General features: G+C 45.8%; 1 protein-coding gene across 1 annotated transcript in view; it reads left to right on the forward strand.

The window, feature by feature from the left end:
• Nucleotides 1-956: 956 nt before the first annotated feature.
• Nucleotides 957-13,067, forward strand: part of FBXO11 (F-box protein 11) — a gene marked incomplete at both ends in the record, with an annotated part of 64,115 nt that continues 52,004 nt past the window's right edge. Inside the window, one exon of the mRNA XM_079550212.1 lies at nucleotides 957-1,065. Coding sequence (XP_079406338.1) covers nucleotides 957-1,065 — 109 coding nt within the window. The remainder of the gene's footprint in view (nucleotides 1,066-13,067) is intronic.

Raw genomic sequence — 13,067 nt, forward strand, 5'->3', positions numbered from 1 at the left:
GAAATTCAGCCCAAAATAAACAGCACATCAATATATCAAAGAGTATACAGACCACGAAACACACACACCCCCAATGAAGAAGTTGCTAACAACTCGTCAGGCCACGGCACTCTACAGAAACCTAACCCCCATCCCAGCGCCGAGCACACACGGGTTCCCAAGGCAGGACGGACGGACGGACACACAAGGCACACCGAGGCACTTCAGCAGCCCGCTCCCTCCCCTTGCACTCGGGCCCCTCCGAGCTCTTCATCACGCTGCTCGCCCACCTGTGTGCCCGACGGGAGTTCCGCGGAGGGCCCAGCACCGGACCCGGCGGCACAACAGAACGGCCCCCGCTGCCAGCCTAGCCTGGGCCTCGGCCGCCGCAGCCGCCATGGCCGCTCGCCCACAGCGCGCCGCCCGGCCCGGCCTCCCCCGCCCGCCCCTTATATCGCTCACCGCCACCCCACCCCGAGCCGCGCCGCTCGCCCAACCCGCGTCCCATAGAAGCTGCGCGCCCATTGGTTGTCCCGCCGTCGGCCCGCTGTGTGGGAAGTGGCGATTGGCGGAGCCCGGCCGCCAGCGGCTGCCTCCCCGCGAGTGTGTGTCTCCGGCAGTGTCAATGGCTCCTCCTGCCACGGAGCAGCGACGGGCTTGAGACGGGCAGGACCGCGGGGCTCCTTTAAGAGAGGGATTTTCGGGGGGGCCGGGTGGGGGGCGCGGAGCCGACGTCCCCCGCAGGCAGCGCTCGGGAGACCCAGCGGCTCCTCTGCCTCCGAGCGAGCCGAGGAGCGGCGGCGGCGGCGGCGGGACCCGCGCCCGGAGCCCCCTCCTTCCCTTCCTTTCCCTACTGCCCGCTGCGGCGAGGCGAGGCGAGGCGAGGCGGCCGCCCGCGGCTCCCTCCTTCCTCCCGACGAGGCGCCGGGTGCCGGAGGCTTCCCCCCTCCCCTCCCGCCACCCACACGAGTCGGCAAATGAACTCGGTCCGAGCCGCCAACAGGAGACCCAGGCGAGTGTCCAGGCCGCGCCCGGTGCAGCAGCAGCAGGAGAGGAACAACGCCGCCGCCGCCGCCGGGGATCGGGGTAAGCGCGGCGCCGAACGCGGCCTGCGCGGGGCCGGTGGCGAAGCCAGGCCTCGCCGCGGCAGGAAGGGCCCGGGCGGCTTCACCCCTGGCTCCCGCTCAGGCCGCGCTTTGTTTGGCTCGGGCTCTGCCCGGCCCGGGGCCGTCGGGCCCCGCCGAGAGAGAGAGAGAGAGAGAGAGAGAGAGAGAGAGAGAGAGAGAGGGAGGGAGGGAGGGAGGGAGGGAGAGAGGGAGGCGGGGGCTCGGCTCGGCCCCGCGCTCCCACGCCCGCCGCCGAGGGGAAGGGGGAAGGGGGGAGGGAGCGATCGCCGCCGGCCCCCCGGGAGGGAACGGGGCGAGACCCCTCCACCCCTCCCCCCGTCCCTCAGGGCCGCGCCGCCATCGCCCGGCGGGGGGAGAGCGACCAGGGGTTGCGGGAGGAGGGGAGCCGGTGCCGGGCACCCCGGCGGAACGCGGCCCGGCAGCGTTCTGCGCAGTTCGGCGGCCGCGCTTCAGTTGGGGGCGCGAGGCTCGGCGAGGCTCGTCTCGACGGCCGCCTATTTACTGCCGCCCCGCCGCGGCCCTGGGGCGGCCTCGAGGCGGCCGGAGCGAGGCTGCCGTCCCCTCGCTCCTCGGCCCTGCCCGTGGGTCCGCCCGCCCCGCCGGGGCCGGGGCCTAGCGCCGAACGGCGGCGATCCGAGCCCGGGCAGGGAGAACACCATTGTCTGAGGGAGGAGGTGGGAGCCCTCCCGTCGCGGGGGCCGGCGAGCGGCGGCGAGGGCGATCCCTCGGGCCCGGGGCCTCGGGCAGCGCCGGTGCTGCCGGTGCGCTCGGTGCCTTCCACATTTCCTCCGCATTTATTTATTTATTTGGAGGCGAGATGGGGGTGGGATCGGAGGAGACATTTTGCATGGCTCATCTGCCGGATGGGGCTTTAACGTTTCGTGCGGCGGCTGTCACGGCTCTCGCACGACGGAGGGGACGGGTCGGGTCGGCGGTGCGGCTTCGGATGCGCAAATGTCTCGGTAAAATAAAGGAAAGAGCCCCTCATTGTCAGGCGGCCGCCTTTTGTTTGAGTGTCGGGGCTATCGCCCGGGGAACGCGGCGTTTAACCGCGCAGATGCGTCACGAGAAATATCTCGGCGCCTCTTCGGCAATCAAAGCGTTTTAATCGAATGAAGTAAATACGATTTAATCTGAGGAAGTATTTTTAATTCTGCGTGCCTCTCCCCTCCCCTTCCTCCCCCCGCCCTCCCCCCCCCCGCACACATTGGTCAGAGCAAAGAATGTTCCCCAGACCGGAGCGGTGTATGTACCAGAGGATGTGATGTCTTATGCCCAATTATGGGGCTTGTGTAAATCTTCCCAAATCTTCCGTAATTATATAATTAAAATGACTTCTTTGCTAAGCTGACATTAAAAAAAAAAAAAAAGGTACTTCCTCCTCTCAATGACACACGCTGAGGTATTTCATCGTTGTTGTTCCATATGCATAATGCAGGTTTTTCTCGGCCCCCGAGTTCACTTTTTATTTTCAACAGATGAAAATAATGATTTCTAAAGGCGTTGGATCACCATGGTCACAGATCAAACGCTGTGATTGTTCAGCTTTACATTGCACTACCTGTGTCCAACTGCTCACATGGTACTAATTTGCTACAGATATAGGCAGAAACTTTTCCTGATCGAATAGGAGGCTGCGATTTCTGTGCGTTCCTCTGACGTTCTGTGGAATTCTGCGTTAACTTTTTTGTTCTCCCTTGCGTTGTTACTGCTGTTTACCACTCAGTGGTGGTAACTGTTTGCCAAAATTCCTCTTCCATATGGGTCGCCACTGCTCGCTTTTTCCTTCCATTTTTGAAGGTCAGTTGTGCTGAGGTCTGACTCCTCAAAAATGCATGGTGAGCGTTGAGGTCTTTTGTGTTGGATTTATTTACATTTGGGGTCTCTCCAGTCCAGTTCCTGTCCCCATCTTGAAACTCTGCAGGCCTGATCCAATCCCTCTGGAAGCTGGTGCCAGTTTTACCTGTGACTTTGGTGGCTTTGTGCAGAGCTGTAACTGTAAGAAGAAGATGAATAACGCTGCTAAATTAGAAGCCAATATGGTGGGGGTTAGACTATACCATGCAAGTGATGACTTCTTTTCACCTTTATTCCCAAACAATGTAGGTCACCTTAAAAAGACTGTAGAAAAGAAGCAGTGCAAGTTATTAGTAAAGGATCTAAATTAAACTCAGATGTAAATTTGGATAAAAAAGATTTTATTGGATAATGTGAGTGTGCTTCTGATTAAATGAAAAATATTTTTTGCTATAATTAATTCCTCTCCTCCTTCATATCTGTAAGGAGAGGCTTATAAATACCTTGGAACAGAATTTGTGATGTAGCACACAGTTAATCTTTGGAACTTCTTGTTGTTTCATGTCAGTAAAGCAGGTAGCTCAGTAGAACGTGTGCTAGATCCAGAAACGTATTTATTATTTGATACTGCACAAGTATTTTGCAACTGTGCAGCAGCTGCCAAATTTTCACCATAGGATAAAAACTGAGAATTATGGCTCCTGTTATTAATACATTGCTATGAAAAAATGCTTTAAAACCCCTCCATCAAAGGTTCCCTGTCAAGGTTTAAAATAATATAATGCTGTGTTTTATAATTCAAGATTATTCTTATTTTATATATCTAGTATGAATAATCTAATGAACGTATATTCATGCTGTGTTACGCATTGATAAGTAATGATTTCGTGCCTGTATTCTGATTGCAATGGGGAAGGGACATCATAAATGCATGCAGATAAAAATTTTTCTCCCCTAACCTTACTGCGTTGTATAGCCAAGATAAGATGTCATCAAGATATTCTTCCCAAGATGTTTTGCCTTATGTTCCGCCGTTCACACTTCCTCCATCTAAATTAGCCACTCTGGCTACACTCTGCTTCTTCTGCTTTACCTGCTGATCTTTCCCAGGCATCAGTGGGGCTGCAATGGTTTGTTCTGTGGGCCTGGAATTCTGCACAAAGAATCCAGTGTTGATGGATCTTTTGACTTTATTTAGGACAACGGTCTGTCCAAAGGGAACTCTGCACCGGGTGATGTCTGTGTTTAAATATTCCCATGTTTGCTTGTAGTGCTTTTTTATTTTATTTTTATTTTTAATAATCTTGAGGATGTAGGTTTAGTTACACTTTCAGGAAGAAAACAAGATCTGACACTTTAAAAAAAAAAAAAAAAAAAAAAAGAAGCCAGAATGCAGTTTACAGTGAACCAGAAAGCTGTAGCATTCAATAGTTTGTTTTTTTCTGGTTTCTAACCTTCTCAAAATGAGAAATCCATGAATGCATATGTGCTTCTTTATAACATCAGCGCATTACTGGATATGATACTAATGAGGCTGTGAGATTTATGTCCGGCGTTAAGTGTTTTCAGGATTGTGTCTTGCATGTTGTTAAGTACCACGTGTGCAGTGCCATGGCAGCTGGGGCTACCGAGCTCCTGCTTCTTTCTTTTATATTGTGTTGGTGTCCATGTGACAAGGCAGTGAGCAGGCTCAGAGCTGGCTGTGCCAAAGAGCAACTCCTTTTTTTCTTTCACAGGTGTATTTTTGGCAGGATTTGCCAGTCGGAGGGAAGGGACAATGCTGAATGCCTGTGGGTGTGGTGGGACTGTGGCTGCTCTGATTTAGATTGGGTTGAGCTAGGTCAATGCTTGGGGAGTTGGTGGAGCACAGCCCATACACCTACCTTACAAGTTTGCTTTTTTAACATTTTTTAGATTCTTTTCTTTCCCGCCTTGATCTGTTTTCCAAAGAAAACAAGACTTATTCACCCATGCAGTCTGTCTGTCACTCTGCAGCTTCTGAACTTGTTAGCCCATTTCAACCGGATTTAACAAAGGAGTGTGAAGTTCTTAACTTTTGTGGAAATAGGCAGAGAGAGAAGACTATGAGGGAAAGACGGTTATAGCTTACACTTTCTGTCCATGCCAAGAAGCAGCAGCCAGCTGGCCTGTCAGCACACAAGGTAATTGAATTAGTCATTTGTCTGCATAGGGGACACGAGTGCTGGAAGTACTGGGTGAGAGAGTGGGTTAGGCTGTGTAAGGCACAAACATGTAGAAACTAAGCTCTTGCTCACACAGCTTGAATTTTGTAACGTCAAGATAAATATCTCAGGAAACTTAAGGAGTCTTTCTTTGGGCCTGTTTCCAGTGTGTGTATGTAGGTGCGTGCCCGATTATTTTTTAATAGATGAACCAAAAGTGATACACTGGTGCCTGCTGGGCTGTAGCAGTAAAGGAATTAAATGACTCCTATTCTGAAGCAGATACCCAGACTTGTATCAAAATAACTAAATTGGTTTCAGTTTTTTTAGGATCATCCCTAATGGCAAGAAGTCAGCATCAGTTGCTCCAGGTGGAAAGAAATGTAATACAGGTTTTTCCATATTCTGTAAAGGAGAATCTTAAGCTGTGAAAAGATGTGTTTAGGTATGGATATGCAGTGAAAAGTTCCCAAAGTCTGCCTTTCAGATAAAAAAAGAGAATTTATGAACTCAGTACTGCAAGCATTACTGCTCTTTCTCAAATCCTGATGCTGCATCATGCGTGCGAAGGAGTTGTACTCTTCTACTGTTGTCCTTCTTGTGGGACAAATGCCTAAATTTAGGCTAAAGCTTTTCTCGTTTCTGGAAAGATCAAAACTGGTTGTCCCTAGTTTTGGTATATCTTGGTCATTTATAATACCAACAACTGTTCTAGTTTCCAGAAATAGCAAGTCTTTCTGAATTTTGATTCTTGGCCTCAGTGGTAAAGTAACCAATGTCTCCTCCATGAATCTGTTTGATACCTTTCTGTGTGGAGGAAGGTCATGCTCTGTGTCCCTTTCCTGCTCCGCTGCTTCCTAGGAGCTTCACAGGGGTGCATCACAGCTGTCCTATGTGTGCCAGGCTTTTATTGCAGGATATTAGGCGTAATAAACACGATGGGCACAAAATATGCAGAATTTAATGCATACACATGGAATTGGAGTACTGTGAGTGTTCTGTTAGCTCAGCAGCTGCCCACGAATGTCAGGCTTCCAGCTTACTTCCCCTAGCAGCTTCCTCACTGGCATTGTGAAGCTGAGGTGTCCAACAAGTGCCGATGTGCAGTATGTGCTCGTTGTACTTGCACACTGGTATGGAATAGGGAAGGCGAGGGGCTGTCAGTGCAGCAAGAAGAGCTCCTTTAGTCGTCACTGCTCTGCCTTACTTCTATGAAGGAGGTTGCTGGGAGATGGCATGCTCCAGGTGTGTTGCAATGTGTGTCGCCTGTGGCACAGCTTAAACTTCCTTTGGCAGCACGTGACTGCACTTCATCTGCTGTACAGAGGAGGTGGTGTGTTTCTCTGGGCTTCCCTGAAGTACGTGGATTCAGTGTGTTTAGCATTGTATGTTATAACATCAGTTAAGGAAGGTAAATCAGTTCCGTGTCCGTAATAAGACAAGAAGATATGACTGAGCTAATAGGAACTAAAAAAATTGAAGGTTTGTTTTCAGTTGCTTTTGTCGTTACTTAATCTTCTTGTGTTTGCTTATTGTTTAGTTCTTAAGATTGTTTTTTGCTTATGTGTTGTTCCTCTGTTGAATGCTTGAAAAGGAGGGATGACGTCCTTGCTAATTTTTATTATGGTTCATACATTATCTGGAGATATCCTGAAGTTTTGAGTTCTTTGCTTCTTGATAAACAGAACTGCTGAGGGAAGGAAAGAAGGTAAACTAAAACGTGTAGTGAAACTACAGAACACCTATCTTTGTGATTCTGTCGTTAAGTGATACCACTTTAAAGTGATGCAAAAGAGGAAATTCAGGCCTGTATCTGAAGTGAGGACAACACTGTGAAGGTATCTCGTATAATCTTAATTTTGCTTCTGACTGGGAAGTTGACTTTGTTAAATGGTTAAAATCTCTGGCTTTGGGGTACTTCTAGAGAGATAACTGGCATAGTGGTTATTGTGGCTCTGAATAAGTAAAGCTTACTGGTATATTGCTCCCTGCTCTTAAAATGTTGTGTTATTCATCCTTTCTTTGCAGCTGGTTGGACACAAGCAAAAATAACCACTTGCAAAGCATTTGGTTCTTTCATTGGGCTTCTAAGGACTACTTCTGTTCTCGGAGGTATTTCATTTAGCTGTGTTTGAAAAAGATAGCTCAGTTATTTTAGAACCTGGTTGCTAGAAGGAGGGATTATCCCACCATTCCTGCTTCTAAACACGTGTTTTTATCCCTGCCTTGTACTGGCACTTGCCAGTGGAAATGAGAGGAAGGGAGCAGGGTTGCCATGTGATGTCACAGCTGACTGTTACATTGGCTTGCATGGGAGACTGTGGTCCTCTGCAGTGTGTAGTGATAGGTCTATCCCTGCGGTAGGAACTGTGGAAATGCCACTGTGGTTTTGTTCCAAGATGTGCACTATTATATGTATAACAAAACCAGAATACAAGTTACTGTTAATTGTAATGCAGTTGTTTACTCTACAAGCTCTACCTAGTTCATAGCTTCCCTCCCATTCTCCTTCCCCTTTCCTAGCTTTTATTGCCAAATATGATGCTATACAGTATGGAATATCCTTTTGTTGGTTGGGGTCAGCTGCCATGGTCTCCACCTCTCGAGCACCATCAGCCTCCTGGCCGTGGGGAGTCCATGAGTACTTGGTGCTGTGCCAGCGCTGCTCAGCCATAGCCAAGCCATCACTGTGCTGTCTGTGAAGAGTGCAGCTCTATGTGGGCTGCTGTGGGGAAAGCTCGCTCCATCCCAACCAGACCAAAGCATCAGTCTTGTGTTTACATTCTTAACAGTGTTTTTCCCCTTTTTTTTCAGTCCCGACTGACTTCATGTGTGCCTGGATTAATTCTATTACTTAATGATTGTGGATTTTTTGGTAATTGTTCATGAAAACTGTTTTTAAAAATGTACTTCATATCAGATATTGCTCTAGGGCTGGGAGAGTCATAGGAATGGCTGGAAAGTATTGGGATGGAGGGCAGGAGTTCTTTGAGCTGTGGGCTGCTGGAAGGATCGCCTTCCTCTAGTTCCTGGAAGCTGTACAGGGAAACAAGCATTCCTGGGGATGAGGTTAGGAAGCATATTTTTTTTTCTTCTACTGTGAATTACCATTACAAGGCACAGTACAGAACAACTGTAATTGGAATTACTGCACTTGCTTTGAATAACCACTGTCCAGACCAACAAAGAGCTGAACTTGCAGTCCCATGATCATCATGCTGTGTGCATGCTCTTACACTGAGGGGCTGGTTAGCATGAATAGGTCATGTTACAGTAAGTATTTCCTTTTGCTCATCCCAGTTTGTATTGTTTGGAAACAGCCTGCTTGCCTTAAGGACTCTGATCTGTGGGTTCAGTTCCGTTGTATGTTTTCAGTTTATACATTCAGAGGCAAAAGTTACAGGGTTCAGTCTCTGCTTTCTGAATAAGGCTGATCTGTAACTCTGCAGCCAATCTAAATTTCAAGCTATCTTTGTATTTGGACAGGTTATTGCAGGATGACAGGTTACCATATGTCAGCTGATCCGTGGTATCTGATGCACTGTAATTGTTCATGTGTATGCTCTTAGCCTGTGGCAAATGGAAGGTAATTTGAGTTAGCTTGACCCTCTTTCATTACACTCTTTCAAGGCACTCCCTTCTCCACGTGGATTGTTAAACCTGCTGAGTGCCTTGGCTAAAAAATAATCCAGTTTCTGTCTCCAAGCTAGTTGTGTGTATCTTTGTAGTAGTGAAATGAGGGCTTTCCCATCATTTGCTGTATTGTTGCTGTTTTGAGACAATACTTGTTGAAGGAATTATTGCTACTCACATATTACCCTGAAAATCAGTCAGATGTTGTTAATTACTAGGTGTGTTTTTCTTCTGGGAAAACTTACGAAAACTTTATGAGCACACTGTAAAACACTACAGTGCATGGGTTGTTTTGCAGTATCTCAGTGTACTTGTATTTGCAGAGGTGGGTTTTACTTTGGCTTCTTTTGGAAGATGGATGGTAGTTGCGATCATTCTAATACTGCTGCAGTAGTGCTTTTTGCATGTTTTGATTCAGAGTTCACTGAAATACTGGCTGTTTGGTAGGTTGTCACTGACCACAAAATGGCACCTGACTTCAGTCTGAATTGGCATGAAAGGTAAAACAGTCAACTTTTTTTCTCAGTGCTTAGTTGTTACATGAACACTGAGTTTGCAACAGTAAATACATAGCTATCCAACCTGCTTCATCAGTAATTATTAAGAATATGAAATACTACTGAAACACGCATGGGCCAAAATGCTTCTCAGCACTTAGGCATTTTCTCCTTTTCCCCCAGGCAAATCCCATCAGTTTACTACTGCACTGCTGACCCTACGTGTAACGAATATTTGAAATGAAGCTTCGTTCCCACTTCTCATTGCTAGCTAGTCAATGAGAATTTCTGAAGAGGTACTAGATAAAAGGTACAGTTGCTAAGGACTTTTTTTTTTCCCTTATCTTTGGGGAAAATGAGCAGAAAAGTGCAATTCCTTACATGGGGTTCAGTCTTCTGAAGGGCCTTGGTGCTGAGTGAAATCCTCTGAGAAGCAAATAGTTGTGAAGGTGATTTATCAGCATAACTTCAGATCAGGCTGTGTTTGGTTACAGAAACTTCGTGCTGCAGAAAGTACAGCAACACTTCTGTTACAATCATTTTTACGTGCAAAAAATTTAATATTTTTACTAAGAACTGAGGACAAAATGGATGCTTTTTGGCTAAATAAGTGTTCTGTGATTACCATAAAGAAAAAGACTTAAGATTTCCCAACAGGCCATCAGTTTGAACTGTATGTAGTAACAATGTATTTGCTGTTTCCTTTATTTGGTGCCATTATGAAGGTGACTGGACAGCAGCTTCAGATGGCTGTAAGACTTTGTCAAGGTGTGACTCTTTACCTTTTCTCTGAAGGTGGTAAGATCTGTGACCATCTTCCTCTTGACAAAATGTTCTGTGTCTCTACCTCAAACAGTTATTCAAGATCAGTTATTCAAAATAAACCAGAGTTTACTCTGGAATTTCACTTGCACTGTTATCTAACCTGTAGTGACTCTGACTGTCCCTGTTGAGATTGCTGATAGCAGCAGAAGGTGGCTGAGCTCCAGGAAGCTGCAGAGCTGAAGGTCTCTAAGGTGGCTGCAGTAAGTGCAAATAAGTGCAAATGAGTAGTGTGTGTTCCATTACAGAACAGCCATTTGGTTCTGATCCATTTGGTGCTTCCTCTCCTGCTCCATTCTTAGCTCTGCAAAAATGCATTGCAATGAGGCCTTTAAGGCATATGCTTCAGGGCATTGCTAAGAGAACCTCCCTCAATGCAAATGGAGAAGCTGTTTGGCTAGCTGAACATCAGTGAGAAGGCAGGAAATGAATGGTGTGAGCTATTGTTGTAGTCTGGATGGTTAGAGGAGGAATTAGTATGGCTGTGATAAAGGGCAATAGCTGAATGGCTTCACGCGGCCTTCCGTGATGAGTTTAGACCCCTTGTGTCTTGCCAGACTTTTTAGTATCAGCAGCTCCTGATCAATAATCTGTGAATGTACTTGACGGTATCAGTGTGGATGTTTGCAGTGGTCAGATTTTACTGTAAATTGAAAGATCCCAGCTAGGTTCTGTGAGTGCCCAATGAATTCTGTTCTGGAGATAAAGTTATCATAATACATGCCAGTGTGCTGCAGCATTTCCCATCTTGTCTAAGTGACTGTTGACAGTCTGAGCTTGGATCAAACTCATTTTTAATGTGAACAGGAAATAGTGCTTTTTGACAGCTCTCATCTAAACCTGTTTGTCTTTCTTAAATAAAGCTGAAGAGGTTAAAAACAAAAAGTTGTATACAAAAGAAAGTATGTGTCTTCAAACGAAAATACAGTGGCCATATTCTTGTTGAATGGAGCACTTTATATTTTGGGGACTTCTTTAGTATTGCTCTTAACTTTGGCTTCCATGATTGGAATGAAAATAAAAAGCAATTACAAAGGAAATGTTGACTTACTTGTGAAAATCTGGAAAATGTGTCAAAAATAAAAATGGGAAAATATTTTTCAACAATTTTATTTGAAATTTTCAATATTGATACGATGGATTAGTCCAGTTTAAGTTCATTTTTTTTTTTTGCATTCACTTCATGTTTTTCTCTGTCTTATTTTCTGGACTACTTTTTCCAGTAAGCTAGAGACTTGAGCATACACTCTGCTGTGGGTTGCTTCAACACCGTTTAATATAGTGGAAGTTAAAAATAGATTGGGTATGGCAAAATCATGATTTTTAACTGTTTGAAAGATATACCAAGCAGTACCTGCCATCCGCTGATGCTTTAAGAATAGATTAATTATCATCTTCTTGGTCAGACTGTGACAGTCTGCATAGCTTGCATCATTTATTTCAGTCTCCTTAATGCCCGAGATCATAAAGAGCACTATGAGCTGCCAGTGTATCTTTTCATATGCAAAATCTGAAGCATTATACAATCAGATGAGTAGTGGCTGAAACACTTAGTGAGTTGGCACAATGATTTCCAGGTTCAATATACTTTGGATGCTGCCCTCGTTATCACCCTTTCTAGCAAGGTTGGACCTCTAGTGTTGGCAAACAACAGACACAGTCCACCAAAGCACTGCTCTAAGGGCTGGGGAGGGCAGACTTTTTCAACTTTTCATGTAGCTTGAGTGGTGGAAGTAATTGCTGCTTTCATAATGAACAAGTTTTTCGTAGTAGGAGGGTACTGAAGATTTCATCCGTGTCAGTATCTTTGTGACGTTCCACTGCCAGTGCAGCCAGTAGAGTTCTGCATATGTCTCGGGTGTTAAACGTTGACTATGATTTTTCTTAATGCTTGTATGTAGTGTCCTGTTGGGAGAAAGGATAATATTTGCAGTAATAAAAAATCCTGTGTGTGCATTATGGAGGCTGGGGAACTGCTTGAGCCTCATTTCTTTATCTTTCCTAGGATTTATGGGATGTAAAGAAGGTGTCTGTCTTGTTTTGTTGCCTCCCCTGGACCCCAGTTCTGTACTGTTGTAGGAGAGGCCAAATATGTTTCAGCAAACTAATTTTTTTTCATCTTTGATTACAGTATTTAAGTTTTTAATTCCTGTAGCTTCTGAAATCAAAATGTGTTTTGAGGAGAGAAAAAGGTACAGATCAGAATATCAAAATCACAGAGATTAGTAGTGTCCAAAAACCCTGCTTGCGCTGTTCTTGTGGATCAGTTTAAAAATGTGTATATATATGTATGATCCTTTTTTTATAAATACACATAGGTGATAAATTTCCTAACTTTCATCCCAAGGCATATCTTTCTCCACCCCCAAATCAGATATTTTTCATGTGTGGAGGCAAAATTCTGAAGCATCATCTGTCTGAACCTAGCTGGTAGTCTCTCTGTGCAGATGAAAATTTCTTGCAGTGAGAGCCTCAATGTGATCATAGGGGTTCATTCAAACCAAGTGAAAAGTTGGCCTTTTTTTTCCTCTTAGAATTGAGATTCATTCATGCATTTGTGCATATTCAACTCTTTCTGAAAAGCAGGAGGGGTGATTTGGTGGTGGTTTCCTTTAGTAGCTCCAGTAGTAGTCATGCAGTAGATGGAGTTAGGATAAGGGATAGTTCCTAGTCCTGGAGGTTCCTGACTCCTCGCACAAGTTTTTTTCTTAAGTGAATTCCTAGAGTAGACAGTAAGGAACTGTTAGGGATTCAGTGTGGGGTAATGATTCTTATAACCTCTGTAAAAAAAAAAAGAGTGGGATAATTGTGACCTATTGTAATTTCAGGTACAGGTAAGAAAGCACCTTGTTTTACAGACCTGGACGTTTCTCATGCGCATGTGTCTTGTGTGTAGTCTTCCAGTTGTTCTGTAGCTGCTGTCATTAGATGCCTGTGATGCAGTGAAGTGCCATTGCTCTGACTTCAGCAGCAGAAAGTGAAAGCAGTAAGGAATGTCCCAACTTGCCCAGAGTCATCAGGGAAGTCTG

Source organism: Tetrao urogallus (genome assembly GCF_951394365.1).
Source record: "Tetrao urogallus genome assembly, chromosome: 2".
Taxonomy (NCBI): Eukaryota; Metazoa; Chordata; class Aves; order Galliformes; family Phasianidae; genus Tetrao; species Tetrao urogallus.